The sequence below is a fragment of the Archocentrus centrarchus genome, chromosome 4 (assembly GCF_007364275.1).
Source record: "Archocentrus centrarchus isolate MPI-CPG fArcCen1 chromosome 4, fArcCen1, whole genome shotgun sequence".
In the NCBI taxonomy this organism is placed as follows: Eukaryota; Metazoa; Chordata; class Actinopteri; order Cichliformes; family Cichlidae; genus Archocentrus; species Archocentrus centrarchus.
The window spans coordinates 25,455,474-25,483,409 of record NC_044349.1 but is presented as its reverse complement, the minus strand read 5'-3'; the positions used below and the strand labels follow the sequence as shown (position 1 = coordinate 25,483,409).

Sequence of the window (27,936 nt, the reverse complement as noted above, 5' to 3'; positions counted from 1 at the left end):
CAATTATAGGTGTCACTGCAACTGGCCTGTAGTCACTGGGGCCAGTTTCTATCCTATTCTTGGGGACTGGCACAATCGTTGATGTCTTGAGGCAGGAGGAAACAGAACACTGTGCCAGAGATGTATTAAAGAGGACTCCGGCTAGGCTTGCTGCACAGTCTCTCAGGACCTGACCTGGAATTCCATCCGGACCCTTCCATCCTCTCATGGTGGCTGAAGAAGAGGTTGAGATCATCTGCTAGTGTGGCACTGTAACTGGTAGTTATGCTGTTGCCAGTGCCCTGGTTCAGGATGTGGCATATTCCCTGTCAAGCCCAGTGGGGGGTAACAGCTGTCAAAATGACTTTCAATCTTTATCTTGTATTCTGCCTTTGCATTTCTGATGCCCCTCTTAAGCTCCGCCCTTGCAACTCTGTACTGTTCTGAGTTCCCTGAGTAAAGTGCTTGTTTCAGGCCCTTAGTAGAAGCTGAACCTTCCTGGTAATCCATGGTTTGTTGTTGGGGAAGACCCAGATGTGCTTGGTGGTGGTGACCGTGTCCATACAGGCTTTGCTGTAAAACGGCACTGCAGAAGTGTATGTGTTTATGTCCTCATTTCTAAAAACAGACCAATCTGTACACTCAAAACTGTTCAGAGGCTTTCTTCAACCAAACTTGTTTCAGTATGGTGGATGGTTTCACTGTGTTGATCAGAGTTCTGTATGCTGAAGTCAGAAATAGTGAGATGTGATCAGATTGGCCCAGGCGAGGAAGAGGACATGCCTTGTAACCATGCTGGATGTTACTGTACACATGGTCCAAGATGTTGTTTCCTCTTGTGGGACACTGTACATGCTGGTGGAAGCTTTGTTGAAATCACTCCATAGACATTATGTTGCTTGATAATAACTGTTAGCAACTGGGGGTCTATGAGTGTTGAATTTACACACCAGCCATTATTTGTGTAAACACTGAGCTACCACGTGTTCAAGCACCACCATCTTGGTGGTCTCAGACCTCAGACTGTCCAGGAGCTCAGTGATGCCCTGGTCCAGATCTGGGAGGAGATCCCCCAGGACACCATCAGTTAGGTCATCAGGAGCATACCCCGACTTGTCGGGCATGCATACAACCACACGAGGGCCATACAAATTATCAGCCGTATTGCTTACAGCTGATAATGAGAAGACACCTGCTCACCAAATCAGAATTTTTTTCCCCTTCTCACACCTTTTTTACATTCATGCATGCAAATATAAAGAAAGTCTCAGCCAGCTCTACATGTTGCAAGCCAGCATAAATGCAGTCACTTTTTTCTGAAATGCCTGATAACCTCAAATGCAATGTTTTAAACAGTTTTAGTATCACCAAGCACACAAACTGTTTTTGTGCAATTTGATCACAATCTTTTTGATAGCTAAAGGTAAAACTGAATTTGTGGTAACGCTGCACTCAGAAATGAAAAGAGATAAGAAAGAAAGGCATGAAAAGAAGATAAGAGATTATTTTCAAAAAGGGCTGCTCAGCAAGTGGCATTCTATAAACTGAAAATTTAAAGCTTACATTTAATGTCCCAGATCTCATTAGATTATTGCTCTGTACACAGTTAACCATATAACCGAAGTTATATGGTTAATTCATTTTGGAAAGCATCTTTAGAAACACCTAATTTTAACTGTGAAAATATTAGAGCGTTAACAAGTGTGGGCTCAGCTGCTTAAGTTGTAATACTGTAATAAAGGTTACAGTAATGCACTATGCTGGACTAGTGCAGGGGAGGCTGTGATCTATCACTGTTAGATTAGATCCAGGGTGGCAGTGATCAATTTGCATTAAAGATGATGATATGCTTTATCACTTAACAAATTCAACTTTTATACTTGTTTATACTGGCTTGGGGTTGGGTAGCTCCTGTGACATCTGGTTGTTGTAAAGTGCAATTAATTAAATCCATGAGGAGCAGTGAAACTCATTTCACAGTTTATACACAAAGAAAAATCTACTAGAGTTTACAATACAAATCATTTTGGTGAAGGCTGGGCCAAGGATAAAGTCAAGATGAAGAAGGGAGAATGTTGCGCAAAGTTCAGAAGTGGAATATTATCATCCTGTCAGGAAATCAAACTGCATGAATAACGTATCAACCACAACCCTCATCATTCTGATTGTACAGATCCTCCTGTTAATCTGTCATCATATTTGTTAGTACATTCACAGCACATATCTCTCCATTAAAATAATTTTAGCAGAAGTCCTTTCTGGAAACCTGGAGATGTATGCCACTGTACGAACAGTGGAGATATAAAAGTGAAGAAGATGACGAGCCACAAAAGAAAACATATTGTATATCAAAGGTAGTTTACCATAGTCAGCAGTTAGGTGCATTCTTTTAAAAAAGTGCACAGAGGAACATTAAGTGTGAGTAGAAAATCATTTGTGTAGTGAATTTATGACTGTAAGGCTAGTCAGAAATGCTGTTCAGCAAGTGGGTGTAAATGTTTCTTAGTTAATGTTCAAGAGAATTGTTCATGCTCAAAGTGTTTATGTGTCCTTTTACTTTAAAAGAAACAAAAAACACCGCAAAGAGTGGAAGAAAACCTTTGGGTGATATATTGTAGTGAGATAGAGGAAACGGTGATCATAATCTACACTTCCTGATAATTACAAACGGGAAGACAGATGCAAGAAGATATTAATGTGTGTGACTAAGCCAGATGCAAAAGACTGAGACTTGAACTAAACTTCACTTGACCCAATGACTAAAAGTTTTAATATGTTCAACTCCAACAAAAGTTATCCAGATTACAAAATGCAAATATTTGTAACTTACAAACTTTGTGGAAAAACTAAGTATCAGTGATTCAACACCTTGTAAAACCTTTAGCAGCAATAACCTGAAGTAATCATTTTCTTTCTTACATTGTTGTGGACATATTCTGTCCCACTCTTCTTTACAACATTGCTTCAGTTCATTGAAGTTTGCAGGCATTCATTTACGCTCAGCTCTCTTAAGGTTCCAGCAGAGAATTTCAAACAGCGTGAGGTCTGGACTTTGACTGGGCCATTGTAACACCTTAACTTTTTCTTTTTCATCCATTGTCCATTGTCTTGTAAATTTGCTCCTGGGGTTGGTATTATTGTCCTGTTATACGACTCAGCTTCAGCCAAGCTTTAGGTGCCGTTTACACGAAGCCGTTTTCACTGGAAACGGTGTCGTTTTGATGCGTTTCAGCCTTTCGTTTACACGATGGCGTTTCAGAAACGATCCGCGTTTACACGATGACGTGAAACGATGGAAACGATGAAAACGATGTAGTTCCCATGCCAGGCCACAAGTTGGCGTTGGTTTTCTCTTTGCAAAGTTTGTTTATGCAAGACGCGCATGCGTGGAGTGACACAGTAGGTAGTGCGGCAAATTGTTCATTACTTACAAAACGGCCAATGTGAGAGGTTTTGTGTGGACTGATGATGAGGTTGGATCGCTGGTGCACACAACGCTGAATTACAAAACGGTAAAAACACAAGAAAAGCATAAGAAGCACTCGTGAATCCGCAAGTACTGTTTATCAATTTGCGCGTGCGTGAAAAACTGTGGCCGTCACAACCATGGTGCGCATGTGCGAGTCGAGCGTTTTCAAATCACCCCGGTTTCAAGTGTTTACACGAGAACGCAAGCCGGTGCGTTTCTGAAACGCTCCACTCTGGACCCCGTTTCCGAAACACATCGTTTTCACTCTGTTGTCGTGTAAACAGAAGGGCGAAACGCATCAAAACGACACCGTTGTCGTGTAAACGCAAGGCCGAAACGCATCAAAACGACGCCGTTTCAAAATGAAAACGGTCTCGTGTAAACGGCACCTTAGTTGTTAGATATTTGACACAGTAGTTTCATGATTGATTCACTGACTGCAAAAACCCCAAATCACTGCCCTGCAGCACCATGACTGGTATGAGTTATTTGTGCTGATGCGCTGTGTTTGGTTCTTGACAAACATCTCCACTTTGTCCTCATCTGTCCAAAGGCTTTTGTTTATAGAGTGTGGTTTTTCAGATGTTACTTTGTAAACCTAAGCATGTTTCTGTGAGAAAAATGTATTCTCATGACCTTTATGATTTAACATGCTAACTGAGGCCTGTTGAGTCTGACATTTATCAAACTACCAAAACCTCTGTGTTTGTGGAGGTGGCCAGACTTACTGATGATCAGTTCATCAAATACATTTCTGTATCAGTTCTTGTCAGTGTACTACTTTTTCATATGACTGTACAAGGCTAGACAAACAGAACAATGTTCTCAGATTTTTTTTTAAAGGAGATTTAGATCTAATGGTATTTAAAACATTTTTTTTCAAATGATTAGGCAGAATTATCAAGAAAGCCCTTCACACCCACACAAATTCATGGGCTGAGTAGTTGTGTTTTAGCTAGTGCTTTTGACTAATGTGCTCTCTGGATGGGACTTTTTTTTTTTTTTTTTTTTAGCATTTAACTGCATCTGTACTGAGGCCCTTTCTGTTATTTATTTATTAGTTCTCTTTTCTACCACTCTCTTCCTGGTGACCGTCGAGAAAAAAAGCTGATGAAGATGGAGTTTTCACTTTCTTGTAGCCTAAATTCTTATCAGATCTGTATTCATATTAACCAGTCTTCTTAATTAATGCAAAATCTAAAGAGTGACTACAATCTATGTAAAATTAAGAATAAGGAGTGAAAAATCATCACTCTGTCAGAAGATCAGAACAGCACGATCAAAAAAAAAAATGTCCTTCACAAACGTTTTCAGCAGTCCTTACTTGATTCTTTTCCATTGTTGTATCCCCACGAGAGATCCTTTCTACGTTATATTTTTAAACAATTTAGCCCGTTCTCGCTAATATGACAACTGTCCTAGAACAGAAGCTGATGTTGCTGCAAGGACAGATTCAGTTCTTGACACCTTTTCACAAAGATTTTGCTAACCTCAAAAGTCTGCAGAGCTTTTAACAACTCAGCTCTTTTTTTCCACTTGCAATGCATGACCATTTATGGTGACAGACCACCAAGAGAAGCTCATTAATTTTCACATTAGGTTGTCTCTGAGTTGCTAGACAATGTCAGTGGTCAGTGTATTTACTAATGATTTATATTTTATACTCCATTCGAGCTTCCTTTTCATTTGCATTTTCATGCTTTACTGCATTTTCATACATGTTCATTAATGGTTTTTTTTGCATGCATCAACCATGGGTTGTGTAAACTGCAGATTTAGACAACATATGCATTTCCATGCAATTTTCTCTTCTTTTTTTTTACATGACTGACTGTAGGGTAATGTAGTAGACAGCTCATTTTAAGTAAAAATGGAGGAGAAATGGGATTTGGATCTGAAAGAAATTGCTCAGGCCATGGAAACCTTTGAGTCCTCACAGAAAGACACTGCACTCAATATTTCTGTAGTTTCCTTTAATAAATAAATCACCTCTATTTAATTCATTTCACATTTAAGTTTTGACCTGTTTTATGTGGACGCCATTTCTTACAAGTGTTTTGCATTCGTCTCTACCCACAGTATGAGATTTTCCATTTACATCCTTCTGGCCTAATTTTTTATCAAGGAGGAATGAGTCAAAACGTAGTTATACAAATAACATCCATCCATTATCCTGTTCAGGGTCGCGGGGGCGTTGGACCCTATTCCAGCTGACATAGGGTGAGAGGCATGGTACATCCTGTACAGGTCGCCAGCCTGTCGCAGGGTTAACACAGAGAGACAGACAACCATTCACACTCACATTCATACCTATGGGCAATTTAGAGTTTCCACTTAACCGAACCCCAGCAACTGTATGCCTTTGGACTGTGGGAGGAAACCGGAGTGCCTGGAGGAAACCCACACAGACACGGGGAGAACATGCAAACTCCACACAGAGAGGCCCGGGCCAAGGTGGAGTGACAAAGTGGTATATAAATAACAATTAACACATTTAAGAGTTTGCATGTCCATAATGCCTTGCACAATTTAAGTGGCTTGGGCACGTTATGTTCATAACAAGAAAAATTATTCACATTTTGGTGACTATTTCAGCTCACCTTTAGTGCCACCATGAGGTGGTTTTCTTTTAAACCAAGCAGTAACATAATACATGCACACTGTTCACATATTAACAGGTGAAATACTTCATATTGAAAATTGTCAAAAGACCAAATATTTTATATTTTAATATGTGCATTCAAATGAAGAAGACTACGTAATGCTGGCTTCATGCTTACTATACCTAAAACTTGAGGAACCCAGAGCTGTGCAAAATCCTGAGAAGCTGATATTAAAATCTGTGATAGGGCAGATTTATCTTTAAAAACAATAATGGCAGTGAGTCACTAAGTTAGCTTTGTTGGATTTTATTTAGTTCACACAATTAAGAATTTAACAGGCTTTAATTTTCTTAATACATAATTGATTGCAGGAATTTGACTGTTTCTTACACCTCACCAAATATACAAATGTTACAAGTGATGTCGGGAACAGAAAAATCCCACCTCTAACAGACATTTTAGCTGATTTGGACCACCTGATTCAGGTGCCTGACACATTATAATAGATAAAGCTTTTACAAAAAATGAAGATGACCACATACTTAACGTTATTTTAGTTTAACTTTTTAAACCTTGGAAAATTATGGGCACGGACAATGGGACCTGTGTTATTTCAGTGATTCAGTGTTTGGAGAGTGACATGTTTGTGATACAGACAACATTCAACTCACCCACTTCAGATGTTACCAGTCCATTACAGACCGATAACCACCCGAAGTGGGTGGAGAAATATGCTCTCCCTTTGTAGTCCCTATCAGTACTCTCGCTGCATAATTTTGGATCAGCTGAAGGCTTTTCAGGGAGCTTTTAGGACAAATGTGACAGTGAAGAATTTCAATAGTGTACCTTAGAAGTAACAAAGGCATGAACTATTTTTTCAGATTAGATTAATGATCAATCTGCACTGCATGCTGAGTGGTTAAAGTTAAGACTTAAAGTCAGAATCACTTTCTCTATGGTGAGTTTGAAGGTTTTTATTAAACTGGTTCTCTACTGGCTTGTTCTTTTTATGATCATGATTAACATGTGGTTTTGTTTATATGATAAGGTGCATTATTTCTTTGAATTTCAATGTTTTACTCATTTCTTTCCCCTCAAATATATGTTAACACAACTGTATCTTTATTTGTCATTTTTGTAATGCTCCCCTATATTACATTGCATATTTAACACTTATAATAATCATGCCATGAACTGAATGAACTTGGGTATGCAGTTCATAAATATGTATTTTTCCACTGCACTGGGTTACAGTTATTGTTAAAATGATCTTGTATCAGCAAATGATAGAAGTGTGGTTAAAAACCACACATACGCAAATTACAAAGACAGTACAGAGGAAATATGTGTCATTTTTTTCAGACCTGAAACGTGATCTTACCATGTTAATTCACTGCAACCTGGCAACGCTGTTACTTGTGCTTACTCTTGATCGTTATGCTAAGTTAAGTTTTCTGCAGTCTAATTTCATGGAATATAATGGTAGAGTAGCAAATTTTATATATATATATATATATATATATATATATATATATATATATATATATATATATATTTTTTTTTTATTTTTTTTTTTTTTTTTTTAATTTTAATTAATTAATTAATTAATTTATTTTCAGGTCATACAATCACTGGAGGTCATGAGGCAGTGCCACATAGCAGGCCATACATGGTGCTTTTGGAAAGGTACATGTCAAGTGGTAAAATAAAGTACTGTCCTGGTTTCCTTCTGAATGAGGATCTTGTGATGACTGCTGTGCATTGTCAAGCAAAGTGAGTTTAAGACACTTCATGGTTTTCTGTGAACTGAAACATTGCATAAATATATAGGCTGATACACTGACAATTTACAGTAAATGCATGAATATCTAGTCTGGATAGATTCCATGCTTAAATTGTGGCTATTTTTCTGGATTGGAATATGACATTGTCACGGAAACAGTAATCATTTTATCCTTACATAATTTTCATATATTCATAATTTTTGTTTCCTGTAATTTTGTGTAATTTCAGGTATTACACAGCCTTACTAGGAGTTCACAGTGTACATTCACGTAATCAAATCCATCGCATATCTATGGAACAAGCATTTCCACATCAACACTTCAATAGAACTTCTTATGTGAATGATGTAATGCTTCTGAAGGTAAGAATATCTCTGCATGGAGAATATCATAGAATATAGTTGTTATGTTTCTTAAGGCAATTTTCACATTATGACTTATAAATACTCTCCTGAATTCCAGTTGCACAGCTGTAAGTGCTAAGAAAAAAACTACATTTTAAGTTTCAGTTTATGCATTATTTTATTTTATTTTGTTTTCCTCCAGTTGAGCTCCAAGGCAAAGTTCAACATGAATGTGAGACCTATTGCGCTCGCAGACAGAGATCATGAATTTCTACCAAGATCATGTGTAATCTCTGGCTGGGGACGACCAGACAGGAATAGTAAATATATCTCTCCCAAACTCATGGAAGTCAGTGTAACACTGGTTGACAGTGAGGTGTGTTCTATGGAAAACTTCTACTGCTCTCAGGGAGAGACTGGTCCAGCTGAGGCACTTACATTTCTGTAATCATTTGTTCACCACTTTGGTCAGTGCTTTATAAATAAAATTGGCTTGGACAAATAAACTTAATGATTATTACTTTACTGTTTATATATACTTTCAGGGAGATGGTGGTGGTCCATTGGTCTGTGAAGACGGAAAGGCATAGGGGGTGATTTCCAGTGTAGCCATATTACACTCAGGTGGCCCAGTTATCTATAGATTTAGTAAAATTCCTGACTCCAGGGATAAAGAACATCATCTTTGTATTAGACCTGCTAATTAGACCATTAATGTAGAACTTAAATAAACATGAAAACAGAGTGATTGCTTGCATTTTTGTTGAACCTGCTTTGTGGAGATTTAGTACAAACATGACAAACTTTGATGTTTTCAAATTATACAAATGCTTCCTCTTTTGCTCTGGAAAATTAAAAATTTAACCATGAACATGCAGGGTTTTCAAAAGCAGACATTTACAATCAAAATTAATGGTACAGTCATCCCTCGCCATATTGTGGTTCACTTATTATGGTTCACTGTATCACGGATTTTAAAAAAAAAACATTCTTAATTCTGTTTCGTGCAGTTTTCACTATATTGTGGGATTTTGTGGTATATAGGTATTTCTGTAACACCCCATAACTATGGTCATCACTCAGACAAAGAGATAAGTTACACCTCCGCCTTTATCGGAAATGGAAGTTAAGGCCGAGGGTGACAATACTGCAACACCTTCATCACCATCAGTACTGCACAGCTACATAATTCATCATCTTTATCATTCAAGTTGTAGTAAGAAAGTGGGAAAAGTTTATAGGAGTGTGGGAAGGGTTTATGAAGCCTTAAAAATATATATATAAATAATAAAATAACTATATAATAAAAATAATGCCCCTACTTCGCAGAAAATCATGCATTAATGAAATCAATGAATTAATTTGGTTTGAAAGAGAACAAGGCCATCTTAATACAGTAAGGTCTGTAGCCCTTCTGTATTTTCTTACTCACACTTTTTGGATTTTCCTTATGGTGTCTGCTAGTGGAACTGATGGGAAGTGTCACCAAACTTTTAACTGGAACTGTATGTTGGTGGATTAGTGTACCAAATGTTTGATGGCATGTCTCTTTTTCACAGTCATTTTTGCAAATACACATCTTTGAAACCTGGAGTTATCTGTCACATATGCAAGTGAATAAGATAACAAGCAGCCACAAAGACCAAATATATCAGATGTCAAAGGTGGTCGGTTTATCATAGTCAGCAGCTGGGAACATTCTAAAAAGCAGGTTCTCACAGGAAACCGACAAAATGGAAAATTCAGTTCAGTTTTAAATTATTATTGTAGACTCTTTAACTTGCAACACAAAGTGCCTTGAAGTAACTGTTGTGATTTGGTGTCATATAACTAAACTGAACTGAAACTGAATCTTTTGCTTGTTAGGTGAATGAACCAAACAAACACATACATACATTGCATGCATGCACAAAATCTCAAAACTAGATAGACATCCCAGGTGATATACAGTATTGCAGGTTCACAAAGATAGGCAGAGGAAATGGTATGAGTATGAGTATGAATTCATGAGTAATTTATACTTTCTTTTAAATCAGATGAAGAAAGAAGAAAGAGCTTTATTTGTCACATACATGCAGTGAGATTCATTCTCTGCATTTAACCCATCACACACATGGAGTATGTAGTACACACAGCACAGCATGGAGCAGGGGGCAGCCAAAGGGCGCCCGGGGAGCAACCTGGGGGGGTGGGCTTGCTCAGGGACCCACAGTGATGCCAGCCCAAGGATTTGAACTAGGGTCCTCTCAGTGATGAACCCTCTTCTTCTCCCCTAGGCCACCACTCCCCTATTTTTTTTTCTTTTTCTTTTTTTTAGAAGAAAAATCTAAAATTGAGGATGATGAAGTAAAATGAAGTGTGTGTGTGTATATATATATATATATATATATATATATATATATATATATATATATATATGTGTGTGTGAATTAGTATTGTTCTCTAGCACTTACGGGTTTTCCTGTTTTCGATTCTTCCTGATAGTGATTACTGGTAGGACCCATGAGAAGTGTCAACCACCACGCTTATCATGCCTATGCATCATTCTGAATGTACACGGCTTTCTGTTAATCTCTTATCATATACGTTGGTTAAGCAGTATACCAAAAGGTTCATGGTATATCTCACTTCATCGCAGTAATGTTGCAGAGACACTTTCTTGATGTGCACTGCCATGTGGACTGATTGTTGCAATGCACACCCCATGCATATTCTTATCAGATCTCGAGAGCATGGAGGCGATTCCAGGAGACAGGCAGTTACTCTAGGAAAGCTGGACAGAAGGTAGAAGGTCCTTAACCCATCAGCAGAACCAGTACCTACTTAGTTATGCAAGTAGAAACAGGATGAGCACTTCCAGAGCGCTTACAAAATGACCTCCAGCAGGCCACTAATGTGAATATCTCTGACCAAACAATCAGAAACAGACTTTATGAGGGAGGCCTGAGGGCCTGATGTTCTCTCGTGGGCCTTGTGCTCACTGTCTGACACAATGGAGCTCGACTGGCATTTGTCATAGAATACCAGAATTGTATTCTGTAGAGGAAGCAGAGGCGGACAACTTGAAGTTAATGTAAACCCTTATTGAAAATGAGCTGTGTGCTACGCAAAATAAGTGCTGCTCAGAGGGTGAGAGTAGACCGGGTGAAGTAAGTATATTTTTGTACCTTAACAAGAAAAAATCCCCTCTCTTGTTCAATAATAGTAATTACTGTAGCTCGCTGTCCACTTGGTGCAATATTTACATGTTTATGTGTGTAATTCTATACACTTCCCAGGAGATTCTGGTGGGCCATTAGTCTGTGAAGATGGAAAGGTGTATGGTGTGATATGAGGCAGTATGGCAAAACCAAATGGCTTGAAAATTTATAGTTATACTAAAATATCAGAATACAGAGACTGGATTGAATACATAATAGAACATACCTGAAAGTGCTAACACATTTAACACTCAATTTATCAAATCGCAATATGCGATCTGGTAATTGAGACATTAATATTCAGACTGATTCCAGTGCAATGAGACTGCCTAACAGAGATCTAGACAGAAAAGCAGTCAATGTAATTTAAGAAAGTGATATTGTTTGGCATTTTAAGGTACAACTGCTTTTTTCCCCCTGCCAGTTACACAAATGGTGTTTCATGTTAGTTATGGTCTAAATTAAAAAAAATGTAAACATAGGCTCAGTGCTGTTTATTAAATGTGATAACTGCTGATGCATTTCATGCTCTTAAAAATGGCATTAAGTAATTTACTGCTTTGTGCTTCTTTTAGAGTAGATCAAAGAGAACCCAGGATGATATGCTTGTTTGTAACATATCAAACAATAAACTGTTGCTCTTTCACTGTGTTCTTCCAAGATGGCTTATTTTCAACATCCAAATGAAGACATACTACAGTGGCTAAATTCTTAAATAGGGGAAGAATCATGCATGAATCTGAAAAGGTACTCAGGCTACATATAAACAAGAATGACACAACACTGAGTATTTTTGTGGGTTGCCAGTTCCTTTAGGAAGTAATCCAGTCCTTGTTTCCAGCAAGGACTGGCAACCCCTTTTTTTTTGTTTATATAAGTAGGAATATGTTAATATTGTAATTATTGTAGGGTTTTTACCATACAATCCAATACCTTGAGGTGACTGTTAGTTCTGATTTGGCGCTATATAAATGAAAATGAATTGAACTGAATGTATTTCTGATACACTGTCAGGAGCAGATCACCGGGAAAGCTGGAAGTATTGCTGAGTAAGAGGTTACTTCTCCCGGGCAGACGTGTCTGTTTCCACCACAATAGAAAGCGGATAAATTACAATAAGAAATAGCTGATTATACAATATTCAGAGGACTGTAAAACTATGTATTTAAGGTATAAATGTATAACAGTGATCTAGTTAAATTTGCAATAATGCCGGTTAACGTACTAAATTCCCCAGGAGCAGCGACAGCAGCCAAGAACGATGGCAGTGAGACAGAAAGAGATGAAATGCCTCTCCTGGTGTATGACCCTTCCTGCACTGATGTTTTGAAAGTGAAGGTATCAAAGCTATCAAAGATACAGCTCCAAACAAGTGTGCTCTCATCCTGTATTCTCCTGGTTCTTTATCATCAGGCCGCCAGAGAAAGCGCAGGAAGTTAAGATGTTTTTGAGGAACCCTGACCTGGTAGAACATGGCACAGATGCTGGCCATAACAGGAACTGGGCCTTCTCTAAAGTGCAAGACTTTGGACTTTGGACTTTGGTTACTTTGGAGAGGAGTGAAGTTTCTCTTGTTTTTGTCTTTGACATTTTTTTACTTTAGTGACACTGGTTGCAAAGGCACCTCCTTTCACCTCTGCTTTGCATGAGCTGATGCTTTTGCTTGGCCAGCTGAAGATGTATCCTGGGTGCTGCCATAGAGCGAGTCTATTTTTTTTTCCAGTAAAGTCCACAAACACCACTCTGCTTCCAGTTTGTTCATGAATATCTCATGCAGCATCTCTCCATTTATCCCACAGCTTGGAAGAGAGTTTCATTGCAATAGTCCTGAGCTTTGCATATCCAGAATGTACTTGATGTGCTGTACTAAGGAACAGAGAAAATACTTGCAGTGCATTTACATCCTCAGGTTTAATTGAGAGCCAGTTGCAGATTTTATCCATTTAAACAGAGGAAATTTTATGTTCACTTCCAGAGTGTTCAGGGAGGAGTGATTTTGCTCTCTGGTATCCTGCTGACAACTCCTTGCCAGGTCTCTAGGCTGCCCCCTTGTGTATTGTTACAAGCAGTTACTGAAGGTATTGGTTTTATCCTCAACACAATTTTCAAAGGCTCTCAGAAAATATTTGAACTGCAGAAGGTCACCATCAGAAACAGGAATATTCCTTATGGGCAAAGCAGATGCTGAATTTTGCTGGACGTACAAAGCAGAGATCTCATTTTGACATTGCATGATTCTCCATATGTCCTGACTGTGATGGCATTGCTGTTCTGTATTTGTAGTCTCATATGTCATTTGTGTAGTTGTCGTCCGGCTTTGCTGAGCATTTTTAACTGGTAGCTGTAATATTTCAGGACATTTTGGCTTCGAGATGGTTTAAAGTGGTCAGCTTGTTTACATTACTTGCTCTTTGTTCCCTGACAGGATTGTATTAAAAACACATTAATTATTTATTTGTGAAGCTTGTGCGTTTAGACAAGGACACTGCCTGTGCCACACTAGCAGCTTTTGAGCAGCTTTTTTTTGTTTTTGCAGTCTTTTATTTAATCTAAATACTCAACTGACTTTAAAAAGGTTCATACAATGTTAAGGAGACACATAGCATGAAGCAAACTGCTTGTGATGGAGGTCAAGTGCGTGCCGCTGTACACCAGATGAGTCCAATATTGCAATAAAAGTCAGTGCAATGAAATATACCATTATATTTACACTGCCTTTGGGATACATTTTTAGGAAGCACAATATTCCCTTGCGCACTGATAACATCCAGATTTATTTCCCTATTAAATCAGATGCTTCTGTCTTGTCGCATCCTCTGTTTAAATGTCTACACCAGGGGTCATCAACTACGTATGTCCAAGGGATGGAATTTTTCTCAGCAGACACTGTGAGGGCCAGATGCTCTCGTAAAATAAAATAAAATAAATATTGTACCCTAAGTAATATATTATCATTTGATATATATTTTGGGCTAGTCAGAGACCAGTATTTAACAGATTATGATATGACATGATTGATCAGTGTATAGTACCTGTGGCAGTACTATTCAGGGGGCCGGATGGAAAGCTCTGGCGGGCCAGAAGTGGCCAGTGGGCTGCCGTTCCCTGGTCTACACAATGTCAGACCAGGGAACGGGAACGGTTTCTTACTTTAAATGAAAACAAGACTGAAAATATTGGATTTGGAAGTCGTATCACTGTGAATAAGTTAATTGATACCCTTAGCCCTCTTCCTTTAAATTTTAGAAGCAAGTGAACACAGTTGTAAAGACCAGTTTTGGAAAGCCTATTCCCGCCTTCATCACATCTAGATTGGACTACTGCAGTTCTCTGTATTCAGGTCTTGAACTGTCATCTCTCTATCGTTTGTAATTAGTCCAAAATGTTGCTCCATGTCTTTTAACAGGTACTAGAAAGGATGATCACATCACTGCAGTTTTAGCAGGTTTACACCTGCTTCCCATACGATTTCTTTACTTTCAAAGTTTTAAACGGAATGGCACCCAACTATTTAGCCAAGCTGCTCAACCTGTATAACAGAGCACTGAGCTCATCTAGCCAGATGCTCTTAGTGCAGCCGAGGTCTCAGTTTAAGCACAGATGAGATCTAGCTTTTGTAGTCGCACCCCCTAGACTCTGGAATAATCTGCCACATCTATGCATACTGCAGAGTCTACACAGTCATTTAAATCCCATCTTAAAGCTCACCTTTACCTTACAATTCAAGGCTGGGCTGACATTGGCAATCATAACCCAGCTTGTTTTTTTAACTACTTTAATGCTGTTTAAAGTGTGAATGGAAACATTTAAACATGTAACAAATAAACACAAATATGCAAATAGTTAGCTCTGTAAACACTGTAAATAGATTTTTATTGTAAACAGATTTGTGTTCCTTTCTAAAACCTTACTTAACAATAAAACAAACAACAACAACAACAAAAAAAACATACCATTAAAATCTGAGTCATATTGACAATTCATTTATTTCCCCACAAACACCAACAAAATAATCTGATGAGCAGTGTGAATCAAATTCATATTTGCTGTTGAAAATTAATATTTTAATTACTTTCTTTCTGCAAGCAAAATTCCTGAATAAAAGTAAAGTAAAAGCAAAAACACAAAAACAAACACAGTGTTAAACCTACTCATGTAATAGCTCAAACAGAAGTTCATTCTGGTGAAGTTAAGTTTAAATCTTACTATCGTCTACACTGTAAAATCTGCATTATTTTATGTTCGCTTTGAATTTCAAAAGTTGGTCTGAAGCTCCAGATCGGTTTATCTTCTAGGCTTTTTCTGTTGTTACATTGTTTAAAGTTGTCAGGCAATGATGCATTCATTTTGCTCCTTTAAGCTTTGAAGTTCTTCTTTGTGCTTTTTCTGCATTTGCTCCAATTCTTTAAGGTTTTCTTCTTTGTGGCTGGAGACATTGTGCAAGAGGGAATACTCATGTTTGTGTTTTATTTGCGCTTGCATTAATTTCTCATACATTTCCTTCTGATCCCTTATCTCCGCATTATACTTTTCTTGCAGGGATTCAAAGTCCCTGGTGTATTTCTCTTTGAATACATTGACCTCTTCATCTTGGTTTCTGGCCTCATCTTCATATTTCTGCTTCATGTCCTTCATTTTTTTCTTGTGGTCATTCTCTAATTTTTTTCTCTTTTTTTGCTCCTGCTCTATTCTTATGAAATACTCTTTCATTTTGATAGAGAATGCATCTTTTCCCTTTTCATAGTCTTCTTTGAGCTTTTGAATTTTTGTAGTTTCCTCTTGTTGTCTTTGTTGGCACCTCTTTTCCCACCATTCTCTCTTTTCCACTTCCCAGGCCTCTCTCTTTTCTCATTTCTTCTCTGGTGTGTTCGAGCTTACTGATGAGCTTTGACTCAGATTCTATTTGCTGATCCACAGTCTCAAGTTTTTGTTTCCACTGTTGTTGTTGAATTTCTTCCTGTTCTTTCCTCTTTCTGTCTTCCTCTTCTCTGATTTTCTGCCCTCTCTCTCGCTTCTCTCGCTCCTGGTAATGTAGTCCTCCATCTGCTTGAGCTGGTTCATACTCTGCTCTTTCTCAGATTCAGTTTTGGAGATCTTTCTCTTTTTATTTTTTGCATTTCTTCCTCGTGTTTCTGTTGTAGTTTCTCCCTCTCCTTCTCCTTCTTCATGTCTTCATCTTTCTCTTTCAACAGTCTCTCCACCCCCTTCTGTATCGCTGCCTCAGCCTCTTGGAACATCTCAGTAGTGTAGTAGCTACCACCATTGGTATTCAACATGTGTTCAATTTTTTTCAGCAGCTCTGTGACCTGTGTGCAGTTAGTTGGATCTTTGTTATTGAAGATGATGTATCTGCCTCCACAGTCAGTAATCAGAATTTCTACAAAATCAGCACAGTCTTCATTTATGTATGTTTTAATGTTTCTGTCCTCAAGCTCATCTCCTCTGGTGAAGGTAACAATGATGAAGTTTCCTGACTTTGTGCCAAAAATCTCTTTGATCATCTGCACAGCTTTTTTTTCCTCCTCTGTAAAGCGACCAATCTGCAGCACCAGTAGGAACGCATGAGGTCCAGGAGACAACATGCTGATGCATTTCAGAAGCTCCTGTCGAATTTCATAATTGGACAGAGTTGTGTCAAACAAGCTGTAGGATCTGACTCCACAGTAAACAGAATCATGGTGAAGTCACTGACTTGAGAGCCAAATATGTTCTGATGGTCTTTAACTCTCCCTTGTCTTCATCAGTGACAGGAGCCACAGGGAGGACCAGGATGAAGGCGTGGACGCCCTCAGGATCACAAAGGGAGAGACAACTGAGAGATTCCTCCATCACTGCCTGCTGAGGTTTTCCATACAAGGCAGGCAGCACCAACAGGGAAACCCAACGTCCACACACCTCTCCCTGATGTTTAACACACTCTGAGTTGGAGACTGAATGGAGCTCTGTTTGACCTAATATGGCCTTGGCTGCTGAAGTCTTCCCTGCTCCTTTCCTCCCGCACAGAACCAGGTTTAAAGCTGGTTTGATGTCTTCAGGCTGTGGTCTGATGGCCTCTTCAGGGACTGTGAGGAATTTTCCTTTGTTCTCATGCACAGTGTTCTCAGTCTTCTCCATCAACTGCTTATGATCATTTTCAAACATGCTGTAACATCGACCTTCACAATCTCTGAGGAGTGAATTAACAGAAAATCCTATCTCATCCCTCTGTGAGATGATGACCATGGAGTGTTTAAAGGACTGTTCACCAAACAAACTCAGCATGAACTTCAGAGTTTTTCTGTTCTCCTCAGTGAAATCAGAAGGCTTTACTAACAGCAGCAGAACATTTGGTCCAGGAAGACAGAGACTCACACAGCTTTTCATCTCTTCTCTCACTCTTTTCAGAACCTGATCTAACATGTCTGGAGTTTTGACTACTATTACTGGTTTTCCTCTCCACACTCCATGAACATCATGCCTGCCTTGAGAAAATCTTGAAAGATCAAAACCTTTTTACTCCACAATAAAGTTACAGAGTTGTGTCTTCTTTTGTGAGCTTGTTCCAAAGACTATAATTCCAAGTCCACATCCTGTAAAGGAACAAGCAGACAAAAGCGTCATTCCACCTTAAATCACTGTGGACTTTCTGCTTGACCACCTCCAATTTGCATAAAAATTTCGTCCAAGGAATGGAGTTATGTAATGATTGCTGTAAAATCTTAGCTTGATATATCAAATACTTTTCAAGCTACATATTTTCTTTTTTCAAAAATGATCTGTCGACCCAATTCTGCCATGTTTATTACACGTTGAAATCTGAGGTCAGGTTTAACATGGATATCTCAAATACCATTAAAGATTATAGCCTGAAAGTTTTACAGTCCTTTCTTATTATCAAAATTAATCAGGATCTGTAATTTGGGTCAAATAATAATAATAAAAAAAATATTTTTTTTTACTACAGCTGTTTGGGATGAGTCCTGACATTATTTTTGGAAGGTGATTTTCTACACTTACCAGCAGCCTGAGTATCCAATGTAACTGGAGTTTCTTCCCTTGGTTCAATGCTGGTGTGATCACAGATCACGTGCCTCCCATAGTTCTTATATAGCGCTTTTCTACTCAGTCAGAGCACTCAAAGCACTTATACAACACGTTTTTACATTTACCCATGCACTCCCATTCATACAAGCACTTCCATATTGTTATTAAGCTAAGCGCTTTTTAATTAACTAACATTCACACACATTCATACTCCAACAGAACGGTCGGAGAGCAACTTGGGGTTAAGTATCTTGCCCAAGGACACATTGGCATGTAGCCTGGAGTAGCCAGGAATCAAACCACTGACCTTCCGATCAGTAGGTGACCTGCTCTACCTACTGAGCTACAACCACCCCTTTATTGCTCAAACAAAATTATGACATACATTATGACTAAAAAGGCCCAAAGTGAAATTTGATAAAATATCTATGAGCTATTTAGAATTTGTATAGTTTCATTTTTTGCCCAGTTTAAATAAACACATGCACATGCACATGCACACACACACACACACACACACACACACACACACACACACACACACACACACACACACACACACACACACACACACACACACACACACACACACACACAGAAAATCAGGTTATGATTTCATGTTTGCAAAAATGACTATGTCAAGATGTAGCACTATAAATCAAAACGCACCGTGATTGGTCCCTGGGTCTTGGACCCAGAATTATAAGCTTTGTGGTTTCATGATTTATTATTTTGGATTGAGGATGTAATGCATTTTCAAGCTCTACATTTGATCCTTTCTATATATTATTTCCTAGTGCTTCGGATTTGTTATCTTTACTTTTAGTTCCTTATTCCACGTTAGGTGATAGTTCTCTTTAGTGTCCAGTCTGGCCTAGTCTTGTCTCTGTATCTTGTCTCTCTATGGCATGTCCTCATGGTTGTCTGGTTTCCCCATGGAGTTATCTTGTTTCCCAGTAGGGAGACAGTAGGTATAGACCATGTCAGGACTTGGTCCTGTCCAAGTCTGTCTTGAATGTCTGCCACTGTGATGGGTACTGGGTCCTGGTCAGAGAGGTTGCTGTGGTCTGCTCTTAGATCCATGAGCCGGTATGTTGTCAGTTATGTGTTGCTCATGTTCCAAAGTAGCCTGACACTGCTGTCAAATGAAGGGAAAAGGGTTAGAACGACAACTGAGATATGACCTAATTTTCTTTATTCTGTGAAACTTTCATATGAACATTTTTAACATATTAAAGTATCAAAGTTTGAATGAAAAATACACTGCTCTCTGTGACCGTTCTTTCTGCTTTTGTTCTAAAAAATGTAAATTGTATTGGTGGAATCTCAGTTATGTTAATGTTCAGAATCAGAATCAGAAGAATTTATTGTTTATGTCAGACATACAAAGAAATTACAACATTGTTACGTTATTTTGTTTTTCATTTATCAAAAATGAAAAACAAAAACATTCATATATAAAGAAATTTGATAAATTATTGTCTACTTAAAAAATAAATTTTTGTAAAAATGTTTTAGCATCACCAGGTTTTTACAGCATTGTCCTGTAAAATGTCAAAAAAACAGTATCCTATAAAAGATTCGAGTAAAAACAGTTTTTGGAGAATGGGACTATACAGTGGGCAGTGATCACTTCTAAATTCTGTTGAATTTTGGGACAACTTTGCTAACTTTACTGAAATGGAGAAAAATCCAAGGAACTTGATCAGGGTAAGGCAGATAGTGACGCATTTTCTGATAACTAGCCATTAAGAAAGAAGGCACAATAGATGAGTGGAACGACATTTTATGTTACATGATTGTGTAGTTTGATTCTATTGCCATAAAGAGAAATTCTGACAGGAAATTTAGTGTGCATCGGTATGATAAAGCCTGTGATAAGACAATCAGAGACAGAAATCTTGGGTGGTATGGCAGAGGACTGAGAGAGGCGTGTGTGTGTGTGTGTGTGTGTGTGTGTGCCTTTCCTGTGTTGGAGGTATGCTCACCTGTTAACCTTCCTGTTTTACATGAATTCCTCATGACTAACTATTTAACACCTTGAAGAGTCACCAGTCGCTGCCAGGTTGTTGCATCAGTGACAGGTTTTGTGTTCTGGCTCTTTAGTAACATCTTTGAATTGTTTTTGTTTGGCACTAACGTTGCTTTCTCCACATACCACTTTCTGTGAACAGGAGATTTCTGTATGTGACCCAGTTGAGTTTCCTTGTGTCACTTTCTGACTCTGGTTGCTACCCAAACCCTGGTTTGCCAGCTCTGTAAATAAAACTTTGTATACCTTTCTTGCTGTGTCCACCAGTGAGTCCTCTACTTCCCCGGTTTATGACAACAACCAATTTCTATTATGGATAAGAAGTGTTGTGTAGGTTGGATTCTGAAGTTGTGGCATTTGATTTCTCAACTGCCATGTGAAGGAAGGGAATTGTCTTTCCATGGCAGCCTTGTTGCATTCTGCTGAAGGGAGTTCTCGCTTTCCAGAGGGCTTTATTCTTTTTCCCTTTTATCAGAGACATCAAGCTCTTTACCTTACTCTGATTGACTGCTTAATCTTGAAGAATCTGTCTCTGTGCTCTGCTTTTTTTTTTTTTCTAAAACCTGGTTGCCCATTTTCCATTTGATGTAATCAGTTGTGGTTATGGCCAGTGTTGCCTTGTTTTCATGTTCCATGCTAAAAAACAAACAAACAAACAGACAAAAAAACAGTTTCAGTATTTCATAAACGATCAACTTTTTCATAGACTTTGTCTCACAGAGGCCTGGTTGCAGCAGGAAGAAACATCCTGTCTCAGAGTGATGTTAAAGAGCTATAATCCACACATTTGCTACTTCTAGGCTGGATGATTGCAATTCATTATTTTCAGGCTTTTGTAAAAAAATTGAAAGGCCTTCAGTTCCAAAACACCACACTGAAAACAGAAACACACTAGATGTTAGCCTGTCTACACTGCCTCCTTATTAAATACAGAATCAAATTCAAAGTCTTTCTACTTACACACGAGGTCTCGAATAATCAGGCCCCATCTTGTCTTAAAGCAATCATAGTATGGTGTCACCCTAATAGAGCACTTCTCTTTCAGACTGCTGGCCTACTTGTCGTTCCTAGAATGGGAGCCTTCAGCTTTCAGGCCCCTCTTCTGTGGAACCAGCTCCCAGTTTGGATTCGGGAGACAGACACCCTCTGTATTTTTAAGATTAGGCTTAAACTTTCCTTTTGATAAAGCTTATAGTCAGGTTTGGTGCACTAACTGTAATCTTTATAGTCAGAGCTGGATCAGGTGACCCTGAACCCTCCCTTAGTCATGTTGCTTTAGGGTCAGGCTGATGGGTGTTTCCCATGATGCACTGAGCATTTCTTCACCACTCACCCTTTCACTCCCCATTTGTTTATATGCTACTGCTGCATATCATTACATTTTGTCTTCTCTCTCCCATACTTGGTTTTATTCTTGTCTCTGTTTTCTATCTTCCCTTCTCCCTCACCCACAACCGGTAGTGGCAGATTGTTGCCCCTCCCTCAAACTGGTTCTGCTAGAGATCTCTTCCTGTTAAAAGGAAGAGACCTTCCCAGTGTCACCAAGAGCTGCTCGTAGGGGATGGTATGATTGCTGAATTTACCCTCTCATATTGTAGGGTTTTTACCTGAGTTACATTTCACAGTTCTTAAAAGTAAAATGAGCAGTGTTTCAGCTGAGTTTGTGATGGTTCTCTCCTCTATACCTTCACGTTATACCAATGTCAAAGTAAAATTTATCTATGTAGCACATTTAAACAACCAGAATGGGCCAAAGTGCTTCACAGGCAACCAAAAATACCATACATAGAAGTCAAAAACAAAAACAACAAACAAACAAAAATCCAGGCAAAATATAATAACTAAATAAATACAAGATGTCAAGATTAGCTCGAATTAAAAACCAGAGAGTAGAAATGGGTCTTGAGCAAAGACTTAAATGTAGAAACTGTCCGGGAAGTTCTAATATGAAATGGTAAGGCATTTCAGAGACTCAGTGTAACAACTGAAAAAGCTTGGTCACTTTTATTTCTAAGTCTAGATTTAGGAATTCTTAGGATCATCTGATTGGCAGACCTCAATCCTCTGACAGGAGTATGAACATGAATAAGATCAGACAAATACAGAGCACCAAAGCACTGCGCAATCTGGAATGAAACCATTTTTAATCAGTCCTTAACATATTTCACATACTTCAATATTTGTGTTGTAATATTTATTGTTCATTCTATAAAAGCTGGATAGTGGAGACTCATTAGAAGTTCAGTTAGTAATATTTCTTGGTTGTTTGACAATCAACAACCTGCCAGCAGCAAATCCATAGAAATTTATATTAAAAGACTAAATGAACCTGCTGCCAATAAATAAGCTAATTAAGTCTGTATGTGTCTGTGTGTTTCTTTGTCCATACGGTTCTCCTAGACCATCAGAACTTGAACAGAGCTCTTTTGAGCAGAGTATTCCTTTATCTTTAAGTATTAATGACTTCATGAATTTCTTCACAAATAATATTTTAAAGATTAAAAAAAATTATTCATAATCATCTCAAAGACTTATCTTTATGTTCAGCTGCTTTCAGTACTGCTGGTATTTGTTGTTTGTTGACTCGTTATCTCTGATTGATCTTTCAGAGTTAACTTCAATAGTTACTTCCTCCAAACCATCAACAAATCTATTAGACTCCATTCCTACAAAAGCATTGGTGAAGTTACAAATGATTTTCTTATGGCCTCTGACAGTGGACTCATCTCTGTGCTTGCCCTGTTGGACCTCAGTGCAGCTTTGATACTGTTGACCATAAATTTTTATTACAGAGATTAGAGCATGCTATAGGTATTAAAGGTACTGTGCTGCATGTCTATTAGACCCCATTCCTACAAGACTGCTCAAAGAAGTCTTTCTATTAATTGATGCTTTAATCTTAAATATGTTCAATCTATCTTTATTAGCTGGCTATGTACCATGGGATTTTAAGGTGGCAGTAATTAAGCTACTACTTAAAAAGGTCATCACTTGACCCAGCTGTCTTAACTAATTAAAGGCCTATCTCCAACCGAGATCAGGTGACCCTGAACCATCCATTAGTTATGTTGCTACAGACGTAGGTTGCTTGGGGTGGGGGTTCCCCTGATGCACTGAGTATTTCTTTTTCATTCACTTGTTTTCACTTTGTTTATACACCATTCTGCATTCAATCATGAATTATTATTCATCTCTGGCTCTTTTAACCTGTCTCTCTCCCCTTAACCCAAGAGGGACTTTTTTCCTTCCCACTGTCACCAAGTGCTTGCTCATAAGGGGTCGTTTTGACTATTGGGTTTTCTCTGTAATTAGTGTAGGGTGCATTACATTACAATGTAATGCACTTTGAGATGACTGTTTGTTGTGATTTGGTGCTATAAAAATTGAACTGAACTGAACTGAACTGAACTGAACTGAACTGAACTGAACTGAACTGAATTGAGTTGAAGAATATTTGACCAGAAATAAATACCATGTAGAAAACTGGGGAGGTTGATACACAAGTAGATTAAAGCTCTGATTTAGTAAAGTAGTTGGGTAAATATGTTAAGTTATATTCCACCGCTATCCTGTCTGTCCTATCTCATCCAATGCTGAGGGCTTAGTAAGATTAACTGTACTGTTGCCAGGACAGTTCGTCCATACATCGTGTTTCAATGTTAGTTTACTGGGAACAGAACTATTGGAGAACTATGGGAGTTCTAGGTAAAAACACTGATAACTCTCTTGTGTCTTGTCATTTTAATAAAATGACAATGTTTGAATACAATGTAGATATATTTAGGAAAAATCAGAGTCCTATTATTACATGGGGTTTATAGCAACAAAGATATTACACTAGAGATTTTAAAAAAGGTAAAAGAACGACCACCTTGGGAGTTCTGGTGTTAACACTAAACTCTATCCTGATCTTACAGTGTGAGCAGTAACTCAGGACTCTGGTTTTGTTCTTTATTGGGTGTAGTTTACATTACTGGTCACTAGATGGGGCACATATATAGTTTGTGGCTGTTCGTGTTACTGTTGGTTGTCTCTGCGGTCCAGTAAACAGAAATCTTGTAGATAAAGAAACTTTATCCAGTGGTTCACCACGCATACAACAGTTATTATCTTACTGTCTGTTTTGTCTTTTATTCCAAACCTCCTTCATGCCTCATCAACTGTTCTGTTGACTGGGGAGTCCACATTTCTGTATTTTAAACTAGTAAATCTTTGTACCTTACAGTAAAGTTTGTGTCTTCATTATAATTAGAAAAGGTAAACAATTTTCTTTAGCACTAAGATTTATACCCAAGATCATAAAAATTACGGTCAATGTATATGGTAAGGCAAATGTAATGAACTCATAACATGTCACGAGCTGTTGAAGTCAAAAGCAAGTCAAAAATGAGACACAAAATAAATTTAGCGCTGATAAGTCAATTGCGCTGATTGTGTCTGTGGACAAATGATCCACAGACACAATTAGCAAAGCAAAGGCAAAACCCCCAAACTTATGTGTGCATATTTACATATAAATATATACAAATGACAGCAAGGTAACAAAGGATAAGTGAACAATCATAATTAGAAACAGTTAAGAAACAACAAAAGACCCACATGCAAAGCAATTTTTTCAAAACAGAAGGAAACTCAAAAAACAACCAAAACTCACTTAACTCCTCACTGAAAGACAGCACCATGACCGCTGATCAGGACATGCTTATACTGCTTATACTTCTGTGAGCGGACAGTGATGCTGTAATAAAGGGGAAAATGTTCAATTTACCTTTCTAATTTACGATCAGTGAAAAAATGATGCTCATTAATATATGTAGTACAGAAAAAACAACAGCAGCGCAGCACTTAATTTGTGTTTGATGTGTCCCTGTGCAGTGGTTAGCACTGTCACTTAACAGCAAGAAGGTCCTTGGTTCATGCTTGCATGCTCTCCCTGTGCCTGCATGGGTCCTCTCTGGGTAATTCCTCCCACATTCCCAAGACGTGCATATTAGGTTAACTGGAGATTTTTAATTTGGTCTGAACGGTCATCTGTTTCTAAATATTGGCTCTGTGATAAACTGTCATAGGCTTCAGCACCCTCAGTAACCCAGAACTGGATAAGGAGGATGGATGGATGGATGGATGGATGGATGGATGGATGGATGGGTGGGTGGATGGATGGATGGAGTCTCCACAATGACTGAACAAAACTATAAGACACTCTCGAAGCTCCACTAAGCCATTAAAACATCAAAGAAATCAAAAAGCTGTAGATAGTTATGGTCTGGAACAGGTACGTGCAAGAACTACGTTAAGAAAAAATGTAGAAAAAAGTACTTGATCCTTGTTGTGCACAGCTTTCAAGAAATATTTAAATCAGACTTTATAGAAACATTAAAACAGATGAATGAGCATCAACTCTTTATATGGAGAGTAAAATATACCTTGCAAAGGTTAAGCGAAAGAGAATGGATGGATGGATGGATGGTTTTTAATCACAGCAGGATTAAAAAGTTTGAGCAGTGTGTGACATGGATGACTGTCAATATCTATGAAAAGATTTAAAATAAAATAATGAAAATTGAAAGTCATGTATTAGCAAAACAGCTGATTAAATTTTGTACATTTGGTCAGTGATTTCTTTTAGATGCTAATGAATTAGAGCACTGGCTGACCTTGCATCTATTTAGCCTGCAGCTGTCCCTTCTCCATTGTCAAAGCTTTCTTTGCTTCAGTGTTAAAGGGCTTATTAAAAACAGTTTCACACTACATTCTAACTCCTCTAGATCACAGATGTTGGCCAAGGTGGTTAGTAAGAGGAAACTTATCTGTTATGATGATGAATCACAGAAGCTCATTTATTTGATAATATGTGTTCTGTTTCCACATGTGTACACTGTAGCTGTTCTCAGAACAGTGAAAGCTGAACCAGTGGTAGCTTGTCAAGCATGCTGGCCTCCCATCAGTTTCACATCCAAAAACTGATTTTTATACACAATATTAACAATGTTGGTCCCCTACACCATCCAGTGTAATCATAAATAAATGAATATCAATAGACTATTAATTATATAACTACTATATTGTTATTATGTATCATCATTATTGCTTTATATATTATAACTACTATTACAAAGTCTCTGGTTGTAGTGAAGCAGAGTTAATCTTGCTCATACAGATGATTGTCAACTGCAGCCACAAGATGGCAGCAATGTAAAGGAATTCACACTCACATTGACACGTATGGGCAATTTAGAATCACCAACCTAACCCCTCTAAGTGCATGTCTTTTGACTGTGGCATCCTTTCATTCCTAACGCATTACCCAGTCAGGATGGACTGGGTAATAATAAGATATCCAGCATGATATTGTTTTTCATTGAGATCTGCCCACCACCTGCAGGAGGTGTTGTAGGTGTCAGGTTGGTGCCTGTCGTGGTGATAATCCTCAAACCACATGTTGGACACTGGAGGTGAAGGGAGCCATCAAGCTCAAGAAGGAGTCCTAAAGGGCTTGGTTAGCCTGTAGGACTTCGGAGGTAGCTGAGATAAAAATAAATAAATAAATAATAAATCCACACTCACCTTGTGGGCAGACTTTTGTTAGTCTTTCAAGTTTGGGTCCTGCACAATATCTTAACTGTTCCTACGACTGCACTCTTCTGGACAGAGATCTCAGATGCCTTTCCTGGAATCTGCTAAAGTCCTTCCCCAGTTTGGAGGTCACTGCATCGGATGTTCCAATTACCATGGGATCCACTGTTGCCTCTTTCACATCCTCACTAGCTCTCCTCTCAGACCTTGGTATTCATCAAGCTTCTGTTCCTTCTTCCTGATGTTGCTATAGCTTGTGGACCTACATCAATGACTGACTAAAACAATAATTTATGTTGATGACTTCAATCCAAACCACTCTGTTCATGCAAACCATAAGATGATAATTTTATTGGCTAACACTTTGTGTAAGGGGTAACAGGCTGAAATAAACGTATCACATGTGTCAATCTGCAAGGGAGATTATTCAAATAATTAAAAGAAACTATAAAACTTGGTGACTAGAGTACAACTCACCAGTGCCTTGGATCTGATTTATTTATTTTAGCATTTAGCTGTATCTGCAATGAGGGCCCCTCTCCACAATGCAAATATTTCACAATGTAAATATTATAATTTAAAAAAGTGTGTATAGTGTATAGTATATAGAGTATAGTGTATAGTGTGAATTACTTTTTTTTTTTTTTTTTTTTTTATTCTTCTTATTTATATGTGTGTGTATATATATGGTTGCAGGTACAAAATACATTTCACTGTGCATTGTACTGTGTATAACTGTGCATGTGACAAATAAACACTATCTTAATCTTAATCTTAATCTCCCTTTTATTCTCTCCGTCTCTTCTCTTCTTCCTCCTACTGTACATTTCAATGTCCAAATGTTATCTGTATAGAGGCAGGCAGTCATTGCACGAGAGGCTTCATGTTGGCACCTGAGTATGTGTTTGGTGCACCCAACCTAGGGG

At 38.2% G+C, this 27,936-nt stretch overlaps 2 protein-coding genes across 2 annotated transcripts; one reads left to right on the top strand and one right to left on the bottom strand.

The window, feature by feature from the left end:
• Positions 1–7,433: 7,433 nt before the first annotated feature.
• LOC115778971 (granzyme G-like) lies at positions 7,434–11,513 on the top strand. Its single transcript, XM_030727375.1, has 6 exons — positions 7,434–7,485; positions 7,671–7,824; positions 8,065–8,197; positions 8,382–8,603; positions 8,725–8,731; positions 11,458–11,513. Exons 1-6 carry the CDS (start codon positions 7,434–7,436, stop codon positions 11,511–11,513), a joined length of 624 nt encoding a protein of 207 aa, XP_030583235.1.
• Positions 11,514–15,705: 4,192 nt separating this feature from the next.
• Positions 15,706–17,778, bottom strand: LOC115778885 (stress response protein NST1-like). Its single transcript, XM_030727253.1, is given in 6 exon segments — positions 15,706–16,222; positions 16,224–16,407; positions 16,410–16,485; positions 16,488–17,021; positions 17,024–17,094; positions 17,097–17,778. Coding segments are annotated over 6 exon segments (2,064 nt in total).
• Positions 17,779–27,936: the final 10,158 nt, after the last annotated feature.

Coding starts and splice junctions, on each gene's coding strand:
- LOC115778971 (XM_030727375.1), top strand. CDS start 7,434: ATGTTAATTCACTGCAACCTGGCAACGCTGTTACTTGTGCTTACTCTT. Junction 7,486..7,670: donor ACTTGTGCTTACTCTTGATC/GTTATGCTAAGT, acceptor ATTTATTTTCAG/GTCATACAATCACTGGAGGT. Junction 7,825..8,064: donor GCTGTGCATTGTCAAGCAAA/GTGAGTTTAAGA, acceptor GTGTAATTTCAG/GTATTACACAGCCTTACTAG.